General features: G+C 43.7%; 1 protein-coding gene across 3 annotated transcripts in view; it reads left to right on the top strand.

Moving 5' to 3' along the window:
- Positions 1–16,522, top strand: part of celsr2 (cadherin, EGF LAG seven-pass G-type receptor 2) — a 77,508-nt gene that overhangs the window by 34,815 nt on the left and 26,171 nt on the right. For all 3 annotated transcript variants that reach the window (XM_058630931.1, XM_058630929.1, XM_058630928.1), the window contains exons 4-18: positions 364–479; positions 562–650; positions 7,174–7,331; positions 7,639–7,802; positions 8,068–8,193; positions 11,060–11,229; positions 11,893–12,072; positions 12,151–12,264; positions 13,208–13,364; positions 13,463–13,604; positions 13,681–13,801; positions 14,437–14,620; positions 14,746–14,847; positions 14,981–15,075; positions 16,224–16,433. In XM_058630931.1, coding sequence (XP_058486914.1) covers positions 364–479; positions 562–650; positions 7,174–7,331; positions 7,639–7,802; positions 8,068–8,193; positions 11,060–11,229; positions 11,893–12,072; positions 12,151–12,264; positions 13,208–13,364; positions 13,463–13,604; positions 13,681–13,801; positions 14,437–14,620; positions 14,746–14,847; positions 14,981–15,075; positions 16,224–16,433 — 2,128 coding nt within the window. The remainder of the gene's footprint in view (positions 1–363; positions 480–561; positions 651–7,173; positions 7,332–7,638; positions 7,803–8,067; positions 8,194–11,059; positions 11,230–11,892; positions 12,073–12,150; positions 12,265–13,207; positions 13,365–13,462; positions 13,605–13,680; positions 13,802–14,436; positions 14,621–14,745; positions 14,848–14,980; positions 15,076–16,223; positions 16,434–16,522) is intronic.

Genomic DNA, 16,522 nt, shown 5'->3' with positions numbered 1-16,522 from the left:
TGGGATGAATGAAGCTCAATTGTGCTCATATAAATGACATCATAGTTCTATAAACATGTCATCAGTGATTCAGAAATGTCTTGTCTAAACGTATAATACTTGATACAATAGATCCTGGTCTCTCTCTTCTGTCTCTACCTTCCTCATTTTCCCTTTCACCCCAACCTGTCTAGGCAGATGGCCGCACATCTCTGAATCTGGTTCTGTCTGTGTTTTTTTCCCTCCACTGTTGCCTCTAGTGTTTACTCATTGTGTGAACTGTTATGTTTCTCTGCTCTAGATAACATTGTCTATGTACAGAGCCTTGAATGCATGTTGTGATTCAGCGCTATACAAATAAAATTATCATTATTCTCCTCCCAGATTTGCCACCAAAGAGCCCAACGGTCTGTTGCTGTACAACGGCCGCTTCAACGAGAAACACGACTTCATCGCCATGGAAATCATCAACGAGCAGATTCAGCTCACCTTCTCTGCAGGTGGATAGAAACGATCGGCTTCTCAATGATTTATAATTGTGATTGACACAGTTAACCAACATCCTTATTGTTTGTTTTCCAGGCGAGACCAAGACGGCAGTTTCTCCGTACATCCTCGGAGGCGTCAGTGACGGCCTGTGGCACGAGGTGGAAATTTATTACTACAACAAGGTACGAACCAAAGAGTTTTCACTTGGTCCAAAGATTCTGAACTTTTTTGCTGAAACGAATACATGTAGAAGGAAGTAAGGACTCTAAAAGGATGTAGGTTGTAATGGTTGGAATTTGATTTTCTTACTTTAACCCTTAGTGCTCACGCAGCACAGATCTGTGCCACAGGTGCACCCATGATAATTTGCCGTGGGAATAATACACAACTCCTTATATGGACATCCTGCGGGGGAGGTCTTTAGAGGTCACATATTCCTGCTTTAAAAAAATGTGTTTTTTGCCTTCTTATGTGTTTTTGAATCAAAGTTATGATTTAAGTTGTGATATAAAGTAGCAATAATTGTGCAGAAGTCACAAATTAGACCTTTTTTCTTTCCTTTTTGTTCATAAAAAACGAGCCAAGTGAACTTTGAACTGTGACGTATTTCACAAATGTCACAAATTCAATCCGATTTTAAACATTTTGAGTGCTTTTTGCTCAGGTGTGTTTATATATAGTTGATATATAGTTTGTATATACTGTATATTTAGACATAGTGATGGAAAAAAGCAGGCAAAATGCTCTGTGTTCTAAGGGTTCATCTGCAATAATAATAATAATATAATAACTATTATCAGTTATAATAGGATAGTTAGTGTCAGCATATTATTTAGTGTCAATCTTATCATCTAACTCTATGGGAAAAAAAAGATGCCAAACAAAGCTTAGCATTATGAGCCCTCGCCATATCAGGATTAGGTTTTGATTTCAGTTCCTTCCCATTCTTTAATGATGATCCGAGCACTAATCTCCCTTTGGTTTAAACGTCTGCTGCCGCTCTCAGGTGTCTCAGCTCGCTGCCACACAATCAACAAAACATTCCGAGTGAAACCAGGTCACCGCTGTGTTCACGCGTCAACGTCTGCAGCGATGACAGACAGCTGAGATGTTTTTCCCGTTGACGAGCCGCTGCAGCGAGTGTGAACCGGGGAACAGACAGACAGTGTGAACTTGTTTTTGTGCTCTCAGACTAAAGAATCACGGCTGACAGACAGACAGACAGACAGACAGACAGACAGACAGACACGCTCAGATTGGACTAAATATGCTCTGGCTTTTTTTTACATGACAGTGTCACGACAACCTCACGAGTGTTTGCTCTTCCCTCTCAATACTTTCCCAAACTCAGGACCAATGCACAGCATGTGACATTTCAATCCATTGAGGAAGTCACTTTGCATCATAAAGATGTTGCCAGGCAACACCCCCACTGCACAGATTGTCTCCGCTGGGTGTGTGATAGCGTGGTCATGTTAGATTTTAGCTGGCAGAAGTTTTGGATTTAAAACTGATTTGCTCTCGGCCAACAGCAACAACACGCTCCATAATTCATTCCAGATTAAACCGCGCAGTTTAGTGACGCTGAAGTAGAACTTTCTGACGCTGGGAAAAGTCTGATTTCTGTTGCATGTACAGTCAAACTGTCATCACTCATGATGCTCAGCTCAGGTTCATCACATCCTGATAAAAGGCAGAAAATGATTGACATTTGTGGTCAAATAAAATCAATTTATCATAGAATTATTAGAGTTTGATACGACAGCTTGTTTTGTTCTGGGCGTCAGACCAGATTTGTAATGAGTGGCCAGTAATTCATCCAAATATTCTGTTGTCGACCACAGAATAAAACATCTTACTTTTAACATTTTTTACTCCTTCTTGTTCTGTGTGACACTCAGGTGTGTTTCTTTGAATGTTATTTAAAGTCAGGTGCAGACAAACCTCCCTCCCAAAAACTCCCAGAAACATTAAAGTATCTGCAGTTAAATTCTTGGCCATAGATTCACAGATTTTGGATCATAGATAGAAAGAAAGAACGAAGCCTTCCAAGAATATTTTGTTCTTTAATAACAGTCATTTTCCAAGATGCCCACGCGTGTGTTTAGTACTTTCAGCTCAACTTAACTTCAACTGTTCAGATCTTATGGGAATATGCAGCTAGAGCTGAACTTTTTCGTTTGTGTGTGTGTGTGTGTGTGTGCGTCGCGTGTGTATGAAGTCACGGCAGTTTCATGCAGCCGTGCAGTGATGACTCCGCCCACGTTGAGGAGGTACTAATGGAAAACCAAACATGTGAAAAACGGCATAAGAAAGAGAGGTGAACTGTGTTGACGCTGTTCTTCATTTGCCCTGGAGTTGAATGTAAACTGCAATAACTGGTCTGTGTCTTTGACCCGGTCAACTCCTCAATGAAAACATCTAGAGCTGCTCATTGCTCCACTATCTTGTGGCTGACTGAGGCGGCTGTGAACAGTCACCAGGTTTCTAGGTTTCTAAGTTCAGCCGCTCACTGTGGTGACAGTAGAGGGAAGTTACACGTCAGAGAATCTCAACAATGAGCTGAAACTCGCTGTTAAGCTTCTTTCACATCTTCACATTGTTATTCTTCACATTTATATGAGATAAATCCGTGTATTTACTACAGTATGTATACACTGAAGTGGATTCTTTAAGGTCCAGGTCCAGGTCCAGCTGCAGTCCCACTGCTCAGCCTCAACTAATCCCCTCGTGTTGCACATCCTGCGAGTCACTGAGGTAGAAACATGGAGGTATCCCACGGTGGCCCACTCTGACCCGTCACTGTCCGCAGGGGGTGGGGCTGGATGAGGCGGGGGGGGGGGGGGGGGCATTTCTAGTTTGAAATGTGGCTTTCAAGATGGTGGGGGACTGTGGAGAATGGCAATGACCGCTGCCTTTGTGTTTGCCTCTGCTTCCTTTGGGACCACGGGCAGTGAATGATGCGGCCCCGGGGAAAGTGCCCCTCTCCTTGTGTTCTCCAGTGACGACAGAGCAGTGGAGCGGTGGAGGGGCAAAATGAGGGTAAAGAAATGCCCGGAGAAGTGTTGACTCGGGCTTTGTGCGGGGATGCCGCGCTTCGAGGCCGACCCCTCGCGTTGCCATGGTTTTTCCAGTCAATCTTAAGACACCATATTTGTGTCGCTCTGTGCCCCGAGCTCATCCCGCACGACCCCCGTCACCTTCCGTGGCAGGGAACTCTTATTCCCATAATCCCCCTGTCGTGGCGGAGCGAGAGCTGTTTAATGTGGTGCCGAGCAAATATGTGCGTTCCAATCAGCGTGACAGGCCCGGGGTTTGTTTGTTTTGTTGCAGCAGAGAGAGACGTCCTGACAGACAGTCATTATTGGAGAGTCAACAGCCGTGACTGATGACAGCAGAGGTCAGTGAATCTGGAGCGCTGCCTGATTCTGGGCTTTCACAGCAGAGGCGAGAGACCGTGGAACTGAGTCCACCTTTTTGGCGATTCACAACGGCGTGTTTGCTCGTTTCGTCGTCGACAAATTTGTAACAAATTGGGCGGCAAAGAGTGAGAGAGAGCGTCAGCGGGGGAAATAAAAGCTCGGTTTCCATCGACTTAACAATTCAGTGCTGGACAGGGAGCGGTGTCACGGTCCAGAGTGAGCGGTGTGACTTCCTGTGGGAACAGTCAGAGAGAGAGCGAGAGAACGTGTTGAGATGGTCCAACATTTCTGCGTTCTCTGAAAATACTAACCACATGATGAGTGTTGAAAAGGTTAAGAGTTTTAACTTTATGGTTTGAGGACGAGTCGACTCACAGCTGATCACACCAATGAAACTATGAGTCTGCAAATGTAAATCAATCAAAAAGTACATTCAGAGTTCTCTGCTCCAACTGCTTTATTGACACTTTTCATCCAAAGTGACTTAAAAAAGAGGAATAAACTACATAGAAGAAGTCATGGAAAGAAAGCCACTCGATAGGAACAGAGGACTGACGGAGGGTGAGAGTGCAGACGTGGATCCAAGTGCAGAAGGAGATCGGGGGGGGGGACAGAAGAGGCTCTTGGAAGAGCTGGGTCGTCAAGAGCTTCTTGACGAAGGACGGGGATGCACGCCCCTGTTCTGCGTTGGCATCGCCAGACGACAATCTTTTGATGAATGGAGTAGTCGAGGGGTAACATCAGCCTTTAGGAGAGACTTTAAGGAGCTGGGAGCAGACCATTTACTTGGTGATTTGACGTTTTAATGGTTTATTGATGTTTTGTTGAAGTATTTTATTTGTGGCTCAGACTAGTGTCTATCTACAACACTGGAGTATCTGCTAAAGTACATCACAGGTTGCTATTTAACCGTGTTTGACGTTCATATTTGCTCTGTTTTCGACAGCAGGTCAGATGACTCCATGATTCTGTGTGTTGGCACAGTTACTGTGTACAGAGTTTGAAAGGAAGCTGAAAATAAATACAGTTTGAACTGATACAGTGAGAGGTCACAGGTCACCCCGCCTGATGATGAGATGATGTGAACATTGTTCACCGTGATCACAGCGTGTGAGCGACAGATGTAGGGATTTGGAACGAGGTTATATTTGTGGTTCATGTGAGGATTTGACTGAAACACTGTAGCCAGTGACGTCTACACCATCACTGTAGCCATGTGTCTTGTCTGGTGATTTAAAGGATCAGACGGTCACAACAGCTGACCAACCAGGAAATAATCACTGCTGAAGCTCGTCAAACGTGTGCTGACTGATATGTTTTAGTTAAATCCAGAGGTGGAAAGTAATGAATGACATTTACTCGCGTTGCTGTAATTGAGAAGGTTGTTTTTTTTGTACTTTTCATCAAAAATTATCATTTTACTTTACTTAGTATTGTTTTTGTGGAAGTACTGTACTTCACTACGTTTTAAATCACATCCGTTACTAAAAGTATAAAATATATAAATTATAAATTCATGCACTGGAAACCTTGGCAGTGAATGATGATGACAGGTGAATTGGTGCTAATTAAGGTGACGCATTTATGACCTTTATGTATTTACATATTTTAATTTGTAAAATTTTGCCTTTAATTAAAAACAATTCATGTATTAATGAACCCCAACCTTGTTAAAAAAACGAGTGCATTTCAAACAAGATGCTTTATTTTTAGTACTTTTACTTTCACTCCTCTTTCCACCTCTGCTTAAACCTCATTCAGCCAAAAACAGAAAGCTTGGGTGTGTTTTACGACTCATCCACACGAAGCCACTTCTTAATATCATCTCTGTGCATGAGCACAAGCTCAGTCCTGACCAGCCCGTCGTGCTCGCCAGCAGGAGGCAAAGAGGCTCATGGGTAAGTGAGGGCGGTCACCGGTCACCGCTTTTGGTCTCAGCTTCGCGACATCAGCTTGAACCTACACTCGGGGTTAATATGAGCCCCCGCGTGACCTCAGACAGAACTGGCCAGGTTGAAAAGAGGGTTGTGACCTTTTATTGACAGGATCATCATTCTCTCCCCCGCTGACCCCTCCCCCTTTTGTTGTCCCCCCCTATTGATTTGTCACACAATGAAGACGATCCTTTGTCGTCAGGGACAGTGTCCTGCAGAGAGCGAGGCCTTCTCCTGTGTGTGTGTGTGTGTGCGTGTGGGTGTGTGTGTGTGTGTCTGTGTGTGCGTGTGTGTGTGTGTGTGTGTGTGTGTGTGTGTGTGTGTGTGCGTGCGTGCGTGCGTGCGTGCGTGTGTGTGTGTGTGCGTGCGTGCGTGCGTGCGTGCGTGCGTGCGTGTGTGTGTGTGTGCAGCTCGCCTGCTGCTGCCTTAAGCTGTTATGATGTGAATTATTAAAATGTGCAACAATGAGCTGGAGCAGAACCACAAATTGCAAATAATAACAACACACTTGTTGTTGTTGTTGTTGTTGTTGTTGTTTAATCTGGCACATTAATGTCGGGGGTGTCAGCAAATATTGTTAATACACTTAAATATTGCAATATTTCCTTCTTTGAAAGGATTTATCAACACATATACTGTATGTTGGACACATCCTTGTGTTCTATTTAAGCCTCTCTCTCTTCCTCCTTTCACTTCTCTCACTAGACAAAGAACGTTTTCAACATTCAATAAAACTTTATTTGTCCCCGAGGGGCGCTTTAAAAGGCAGTGTGAAGCAGACACACACATACAGCTATGTCAGTTGACACAACAATCCACACACAATGAGAGAAAAACCTCTTTTAAAACAGAAAAACACAACATTGAACCACAAAACTGCATATTTTTTTACTTTGAAACCTCTTGTAATGACTTTTATTTGTCAAACAAATGGCAGAATATCACATCGTCACCCCTGTGCCAGATTCTTGTTAATCCACAGGGTTATTTACTCGACATGTAGATGAGCAGTGTCTCACAGTCTCAGAGCTTTCTGTGCTTTTAAGTGCTTTAGTAAAATGAAACAGAATAATGAGCTGGTTCAAAACAGCAGAGGGTTATTAATAATAAATACAGAGCGACCAAAAATACTTACGCTGTTTTAAAAATAGACGCCGTTTCTGATCTTCAGCAAAACTTGTGCTGTCAGGCTTTTATGTTTCCAGCCATTGTTTAATGTCACTGCTGAGCTGAACCCGTGAAAAAACTCCGAAACCAAAACCTTCTGTTTTTTTAAAGCTTTGTTCAGAGTCTCCACAGAAATATTGATATTGATATTCATGAGTTTGTGTCTCTGTCTCTGTCCACAGCCCGTCCTAAACCAGGCGGGTCTGCCGCAGGGCCCCTCCGACCAGAAGGTCGTCATAGTGACCGTGGACAAATGTGACACCTCTGTGGCCCTGAGGTTCGGTCACATGATCGGAAACTACACCTGCTCTGCCCAGGGCAGCCAATCGGGATCCAAGAAGTGAGTAAACCGGCAGAGCGATGAGGTCTTTCATGGAGACGTGGATGTGATGGCTTTGCCTCAGGAATTCCGCTGTAGATTACCTCATTCCTTTTGAGGGATTATTTTCCCTCGCAGTCCAAAGAGTAAATGTGTTTCATAGCTCTTTCTTTCCCCTTTATGGTATGTTTATATTTCTCTCAGTTTTCCATCCCTGGGGAGAAAAAAAAACACAGCAAAAATGATGTTTGTGATGAATGTTTCATGCTGTTTTTATCCCCGCATTAGACGGGACGTTTAAATGTTCCCGCGCTCTCTGTGTCGTCAGATCTCTGGACTTGACCGGCCCCCTGCTTCTCGGCGGCGTCCCCAAACTTCCCGAGGACTTTCCGGTCCGCAACCGGCAGTTTGTGGGCTGCATGAGGAACCTGCGAGTGGACGACCAACACGTGGACATGGCCAGCTTCATCGCCAACAACGGCACCCTGTCTGGTATGCACTGCCGCTTCATCTGTTAAACCCGTGAAGGCTTCGCTTTTAAACGTCGTTCACTGTCGACTCACCAAATGAGAAAAGGTTGAATAACACGGAGTAGAATGAGCACAGCAGGGGGGCCGAGAGTCGGTGGGCAAACCATCATTGTGCCCACTATGAATAGTTTATTACCCACTGACTCTTTGCTACTGTGATGAAATAATGAGGTTGGGAGAGATCAAGCGCAGAGATCAGTGTCTTGTTATTTTCCCGTCCTCTCCAGGATGCTCGGCCAAGAGACATTTCTGCACCAACAGCCCGTGTCTGAACGGAGGCACCTGCGTGAACCTGTGGGGATCCTTCAGCTGCGACTGCCCGCTTGGTTTTGGAGGACGAAACTGTGACAGAGGTGAGTAAGTTAGTGCGGGATGATGAAATCAGTTTTTACCAGAGACTTTAGCCACTTTCACACTAAAATCAATGGCTATATGTGTGTTTTTAACCTGAGATAAGACACCTGTTGCCAGTGGTTGGCAGTTGTTGGTCTGTCCTGTTTCACTCCTGCGTCTCCATCCATCCATCTTTGACCACTTTATCCTCCACATGAGGGTCGTGACAGCCGAGGTACACCCTGGACAGTCTGCCAGTCCATCGCAGGGCCACACAGAGACAAACAACCATCCACTCTCACACCTACACTCAATTTAGAGTGTCCAATTGACCTAATCCCCATATAGAGTCTCCTGTGTCTCCTGTGCTTCATCATGATGTCACAGGCGCAGCAAAAGCAACACAAATCAGAGAAAGAAGAAAAAAACAACATTATTTTGTACCTTTTATTTTGTTCATGTAAAAAAAGTAAGGTTAGTTCCAAACATTAATAGTTAATTAATAGTTAACTAAAAATGACTCACTGTTGAGTTCACTTGTGTTCCCACTGATGCCGATCGAAGCCAAAGCCGAGAATTCCGATTAAACACATTCCCACTGAAGAAAAACCTGGGATTAAATGTTTTTTTGACCAGTGTGAACGGGATATTTGTGACCTGAGAGTTACTTCAACTTCAACTTCCAAACCAAATGTGAGACTTGATCTGCGTGTGTGTTGTGAACCAGGTTTCGGACTAATCGCGCTCTGACTCTTGTGAGACGTACAGAGTGTAGGTCGTGTTTCCGCCTCCGTGCTCTCCAGTGTCTTGTTTTTGTTGCACCTGATCCACTGCAGCTGTTTTCTTGCTGATTTATGGTTTACAGCAATCTGAGAAGAGACAAGAGGAACGGAAACGGAGCCATTTAAACGATTGTGGCACAAAAAAACTTAGTTTGAAGTAAAGAGAGCAGAAAAAAAAAGATTTATTGAAGTGAGTGGGTTTTTTCATGCAGATCAAGTATAACAGGGAGGATTAGACGTTGTGGGGATGGATATTTAAATAAGAACAGGTGTGTTTCATTGAGTTTGTAAGTTGGACAGAGGAGCACGTGATTTAATAAGCTTTGAATTTATTATAATAACAAACTATAGTCTTGGGTAATTAACTTCACCATAAGAGGAGCTGTTGAGTTCAGGCAAGAACGAGTATTTTTATTTCAAGTATTTACCAAAAAGAAGAAAAAACACACATTTGAGAAAAATATGGAGTAAAATCTTTTGATTAGCAGCATTATTTCAGTACCTCATAGGTCAGGATATTATTTTTCTCAATATAACAAAGGTTCTATATGTATTGATATTGAACATATTGGTAAAATGTTAAAACCACAATTGAGTTGTTCCTTAACTTTCAAGCGTCGTTATAATTATCGATATCAACCAATTTGAAATTTTTGCTATCGTGATAGTTATTTTCAGCCATTTTATGTACAATACGTAAAAACATGAAACTGAAGCTCAAGTTTACCGTATTTCAACACAACATTTTGACTAAAATCCGTCCTCTCTCGCTCGGACACGGTGCGTGAGGTTCCTTTGCCTTTGCTGATGACTTGTTTCAGAGTGATTCAGGTGGTGTTTTGTACAGAGACAGTTTAATGTGAGGAAAAGCTGCTGTGCGTCAGGCAGACTGTCCCTCTGTGTCAGTGTGTTGACGCGTGAAAGAGCCTGAGAGAGTCTCGTAAAACCAGAGCGTGGGTCCACGAGGCCGCAGCAAACACAGCGTGACCCTCCTGCTCATTCTTCAACTTTACAAGTAAAACAGACATAAAAAGGTTTAGGGGTTGTCACTGTGTTTATTTGAAACCAGTGTGGTTAAGTCTTCTTTTTTCAATCTTCTTCTCACTTTCTCTCTCTTCATCGTTGAAATAGTGGAATACAGGTTTTAAATGTTAAGCCTTTAGATTTAGACAATGACTCCTTCTTGCCTGAAAAGTCCACTCTTTTCAAACCCTACACATCCACGACTGCTGTAACACCAATACTCAAGAAACCTGGTTCAGACCCCGGTGACTTTAATAACCTTTCGCCCGATCTCCAACCGACCATTTCTCTCCAAGACTCTAGAAGAAGCAGCTCATCTCCACAGCAATAACCTTTACGAACAGTTCCAGTCTGGCTTGCGCCCACGTCACAGCACAGAAAAGGCACCAACGACCTTCTGATGGTAGCTGAATCCGGACTTTTATCCATCCTCATGCTGCTCGACCTGAGTGTGACCTTTGACACCATCGCCAACACCGTCCTCCTTGACAGATTAGCATCTATTGGTGTCTCCGACGCACCCCTGCACTCGTTTAAATCTCGCAGCATTCTGGTGTTCCCCAAGGCTCTGTACTCGGCCCCATCCCGTTTGTCATCTATCTCCTCCCCGTTGGTCAGATTGAATTGTTTGTGTAAGGTGACCTTGCGTGTCACGAGCGACGCTCTAAATAAAATGTATTGTTGTTATTATTATGTCATGCGCTCACGTCTTCGGTCAGATGAAAGGAGATAAAAGTGAAAACAACCTTTTAGTGTCAAACTCTGCACAGACATCATTCCGCTCGGCGAAGCTCAAACATCCCAGTGAGTGAACACAAAGGGAAGCATGTTTTTGTCGGGAGGAAACCGGAATTCTATGTCCGTCGACTACTATTACACCAGACCTGTTCAGCGTGTGCTCAGAGTTTGAAAAGCGAAGGAGAAAAACACACGTTGATTGTAATGATTCATTATTTCATGTCAGCTGCTGTGATGCCCTCTGTTCTCATTTCTCATTTACATCTCGTTTTCCTGTTTTTGTACCTTACTTTATCACCTCTTAACATTTTAATCTGCTTCTTTATCATGTGCTTTGCTGTAGTCATGGCCAGCCCGCAGCGTTTCCTGGGTAACAGCCTGTTGCAGTGGAACAACCTGGCGGCGGCGGCGGCCTCTGTCCCCTGGCATGTGGAGCTCATGTTCCGCACACGTCAGGCCAGCGCCACACTACTACACATCTCATCGAGCATGCAACACAACCTCACACTGCAGGTGAGAGACACTCTGTCACCCATGCAACACGTGGTGAAGGACACATGCTGAAGTGATAGAGTGAGAGCAAAAGTGACAGAAACAGATTTTCACGCTCAATCATCTCGAGGATTTACAGAGAATGTTCCAGAAAAGAGAAAATATCCACTGAGCGGCAGAGAAGAGGTGGCCAGAGTGGTGCGGAACGATAGAAAGGCAACAGTGACGCACAACACCTTAAAGCTAAAGCGGAAGATTCTTTTATCAGGTGTCCTGTGTACCTAATAAAGTGGCTTGTGTGTCTATAGTTACACACACACACACACAAACTCCGATCACCTGCTGTTGAAGCCAAGTTGCATCATATTTTTCACTCTGTGGCCAATTGTGTTGCAACTCACAGCAAGGTTTATTTATTTACCCTCAAGAAAATACTTTATGAATATTTTTACCATTCATATCGTCGATGTAACATGTTTTTTGCTGTTTATTAAGATCTTAATTCTGTAAAAACCGAAAACAACATTATCTTCATCATCAGTTTAAAGATCCAGTGAAATCATGACTTCACCTGGTCAGAAAAAAGACATGGAACATCCTATGAATAGAGCTCCACCTGCTGGTCACCTGATGTTCTGCATGTCACTGTCAGTCTTACGTCCCTGTGTCTCGGTGTCTCTGTAGCTGCGTGGTGGGAGTGTGATGATGGGGCTGCACAGAGGCGAAGACTCGACTCTCTCCCGCCTGGAGGAGGTGCTGGTGAACGACGGAGACTGGCATCATCTGCAGCTGGACATCAGCAGCTTTGGAGGAGCGACGAGTCACCACAAAGCCGTGCTGTCTCTAGACCACGGACTCTACCGGGTGAGTTGTGAGTGACATCTTACCGATACTAGAATCCTCTCCATTTTCAGTCTGACATGTGTCATATGTGTCGTGTAGGCAAGTATGGAGGTGGACGGGAAGCTGCGCGACTCCAAGCTGAAGACCGTGAGCATCGGTGGTTTGGCAAAGCCTGATGGGAAGATTCAGCACGGCTTCCGTGGCTGTTTGCAGGTTTGTCCCCTTTGTTGACCCCGTTCTGTTCAATTCCACGTCTATGATCATGTTTAAATGTTTAAATGTTTGAATGTTTGAATGTTTAAATGTTAAAATGTTTAAATGTTTAAATGTTTAAATGTTTGAATGTTTAAATGTTTGAATGTTTGAATGTTTTACAGTGAGCAGACACTGATGTTTTTGTTGCATAACAATATGGTGAATTATGGAATTCTTTTTAAGAAGCAACTAAAACAAAAATGAACCCCACAATCAAAATGCACAAATTTCTAATACAATATCGATTTAATCATTCAAAAATATTGGATTTTATTTGTTTGAAAATGCACTTTTGTGCCATGTTTTTTTGATGCTATTCTGACCATGGGTGGGGCCTTAGGAAGCTGCCCGCTGATTGGCTACTGAGTTTTGGAGCGACAGCTCAAAGGAAAGTAGACACAGGCTTGAAGTCGCTGTCCTTTAAACAAAATAATTATAAGTATGTAACGATTATAATCTGACAAATGTTAAATACTTAAAATTAAAACAGCGTTCCGGACGGACAGCGACTCCAAGCACATGACTACTTCCGGTAGCTTCCTAAGGCCCCGCCCACGGTTAGAATCACAAAAAACCACGACGCAAAGAACAAGCGAGGGAGCGCAAACGCAAAGTACTGACACAAATCTAATTCTATAGTAATTATATAATAATATATAATATATAATTCCATTCTTCTTGATAAGTAGAAACACTGTGGTGCAAAATGGTGCGGCCTACGTACAGACCCTCGCCTAGAGCCCAAGTTTTAATTTCAAATCGATTATACACGAATACAAACATGCTTATGGGAAGCATAATAACAGTATGAGTACAGTATGAGTGGGTAAATAACATTTCAGTGATGAAATGTGAAGAAAGCGCTGCTGTACATGTTGTGTCTTTGCTGGTTTCCCTGCAGGGTCTGCGTGTCGGCGGCGCTCTGAGTCTGTCTCACGCCAGGAAGGTGAACGTGGAGTCTGGCTGCAGCGTGCCCGACCCCTGCAGCTCCAGCCCGTGTCCCGTCAACAGCTACTGCAGCGACGACTGGGACAGCTACTCCTGCGCCTGCCTCAGCGGTCAGTCTGCTCACTGTTATCGTCCGAGGTTACCGGAGCTTAGCTTATGTGTCTTATACAACCAAAGCGTTCTTATTCTCATTCTCCTTTTTTGGCAGGTTACTATGGCACCAACTGCACCGACGTGTGTTCCTTAAACCCGTGTGAACACGAGTCGACGTGCTCCAGGAAGCTCAGCTCCTCTCGTGGTTACACCTGTGACTGTCCCAGCAATTACTTTGGCCACTACTGCGAGAAAAAGTAGAGTTTTCCACACTGATGTCGTGTGTCACGTGTGTTGTTGTAGTTTCTTTTTCTAAAATGTGAATCCCCACAGGACTGACTTACCCTGTCCCAGAGGTTGGTGGGGTCACAAGACCTGTGGTCCCTGTAACTGTCAGACAGACCGAGGCTTTGACTCTGATTGTAACAAGACCAGCGGAGAGTGTCGCTGTAAGGTGAGTTTGCTGCCACTCTGTAACATTAGTGAGGAAACCAGATGTTTTCAAACCAGGAGCTGCAGCTTCTCTAGTGGAAATACTCGGTGTTAGTGTTTCCCGAGAGCAAATGTGTTCATAATATAAAGTGTTCATAATATAAAGGCTCTGACTATTGTTACTTGTTGGCATTTCTGTAACATCTAAAATTATTTTTGAATAGTTAAACCAGACGTTTCCAAGAGATAATAATAATCTATAATTGATGAATAAATCCTCAGAACTGCAGACAAATAAAGTCTGACACTTTAAATAGAACGTGAACGTGTGGCAACACATTTCAGCAGAAAGATGTAAAATAAAGGATATTCTTCAGCCGTACAGAGTGTTTTCACATGGGTGCACTTTAATTGGAAATAAGTGTTGAATGCAACTGTTTTGTTCTGATAGCAGATGTTACTTATATTCAATGTAAATAAAATAAATGAATAAATGAATGATAAATAAAACGACAGAGACAGCAAACCTCATGTTACAGATGTTGTTTCATAAATCTTAAAAGGCTGGAGGACTCACGAATGACTTCTCTATGTGAAGATTTGTGATGTAGAACATCATTAATCATGACTTTGTGTCCCGTCCCGTCGCGTTTCCAGGACAACCACTACCGTCCCGATGGCAGCGACGCCTGCCTGCTGTGTGACTGCTACCCGGTGGGCTCTTTCTCCAGAGCGTGTGATCGAGTGAGCGGCCAGTGTCAGTGCAAACCCGGCGTAATTGGACGCCAGTGTGATCGCTGTGACAACCCCTTCGCTGAGGTTTCTCCAAACGGCTGTGAAGGTCAGACTCCACCCGATTACATTCAAGTTTTCAATGCGCTTCATTCACAGCATCTCTTTTATTATATAGCAACCAAACAAGTTTCCATTTTTATCCCGTATTTCTCCTTCCTGCTCCTCTTTTAGTTATCTATGACAGCTGCCCTCAGGCCATTGAGGCTGGGATCTGGTGGCCCAGGACCAAGTTTGGTCTTCCTGCAGCAGTTCCTTGTCCCAAGGGAACACTCGGTATGATGGATTTTTCAGCAGCTCATCAAATTACCATATAATAATGGCAATATTTGACACTTGCCTAAAGCCCTCACTCAATGGCAGTCGATCCCTCATCTGTGGTATAATAACTCTGTCTCCTGCTCTCCAGGTACGGCGGTGCGACACTGTGACGAGCACAAGGGCTGGCTGCCTGCCAATCTCTTCAACTGCACCTCGGTTACCTTCAGCAAATTAAAAGACCTGGTGTGTAGCGCCCCCTCTCTGTCACTTTTAAGTCTAACCTCAAAATTTTGATGCTGTCGATTTGGGTGGATTGAACCTTTAAAACTTGAAGTATTTGGACAAAGTAGTATTTTTGTGGAATTAACCTTTAAAACTTAAAGAGAGAGACTGACTCTTGCAGCTGTTTGCACAAGCCCCTCCCCCTCCCTGCTTCCCTGTTTGTAACTGTTGAAAACAGGTGAAAAACAGAGAAATCAACATGTTTTAAAGTTGTTGTATTTTAAGAACGGTTAATGATACAGATTAAATTTTTGGTTTGTGAGCGTCAGGAGGCTTTCAGGAGCTCCCACATTTCCATTTGTGAAAAACCGGATTGAATTGACAGAGAAATTACAGTTTTAAAACCTTTTTTTTTTTTAATTCCAAAGCTGAGTTTTAACATGGGAGTCATTGGGAGGTTTGACCAGAACTCTCTGTGCTTTTAGGTGATTTTAAGAAAAACTACAAGTTATATGAGAATGAAAACAACACACGGGGTTAAACAACAACCACATAAACGCTTTTATGTAAAAATTGTCTGCGTAGGTTGGAAATTGTGGGCAGGAGAAGAGTTTGTTTAGAGATTTTTTGCGATTATTTTCATGGACCTCAGCAAGAGCGTGTCACTCTAGCCACGCAATACACACTCATTATAAAATTTTAAAAAAAGTACAAAACTTAAACTGTTATTGTTTAAAAACCTTAATAGGTATCAACATTTGAATTTAAGGGAGAAATGTCTCAAGTCTTGTGACCCGTTTAAAGTTTGAACCACGTCTCTACGTTAAAGTACGACGACACTGTGAGGCTCCAAACTGAGCTGAGCTGGGTTGAGTTTTCCATTCATGCGTATGTGTAAATTCTTCACAGTTTGTTTTGCGATTTTAATCACCATGGTTACTCATAATGTTTACAAAAGTCATAGCACACGCAGGAACTGCTCAAAACACACAAGTAAAGCAGAGAGCGATGGGAATATCACTAGTGTTGCAGATATTAAATTATGAATAAAACTAATGAAAAATCCCAAACTATTATGGTCTGGACTGACCCACAGTCGTTTCCTGACTATCCTTGGCGCAGTGTTGCCATGACTACACTCATGTGTTGTTTTCCCTGTCTCCCTGCAGTCAGAGAAGTTTTCCCGTAACGCTTCGCTCCTGGACTCTGGACAGGTTCAGCAGACGGCGGCCATGTTGGCCAACGCCACCGTGCACACGGACAGATACTACGGCAGCGACGTCAAAGTAGCGTACCGGCTCACGCAGAGTCTGCTGCGGCACGAGAGCAGCCAGCAGGGCTTCAACCTCACAGCCACACAGGACGTCCACTTCACTGAGGTGAGCGACCCACGGACGCGTCTCCGCTCAAACGTCAAGTCAAACCACGACAGTAGATTTGCTGCATGTTTGATGCACAACAAACAGAA

This window comes from Solea solea, chromosome 6, assembly GCF_958295425.1.
Source record: "Solea solea chromosome 6, fSolSol10.1, whole genome shotgun sequence".
NCBI lineage: Eukaryota > Metazoa > Chordata > Actinopteri > Pleuronectiformes > Soleidae > Solea > Solea solea.
The sequence above is the reverse complement of the archived record's forward strand: the minus strand, read 5'-3'. Positions and strand labels throughout refer to the sequence as shown.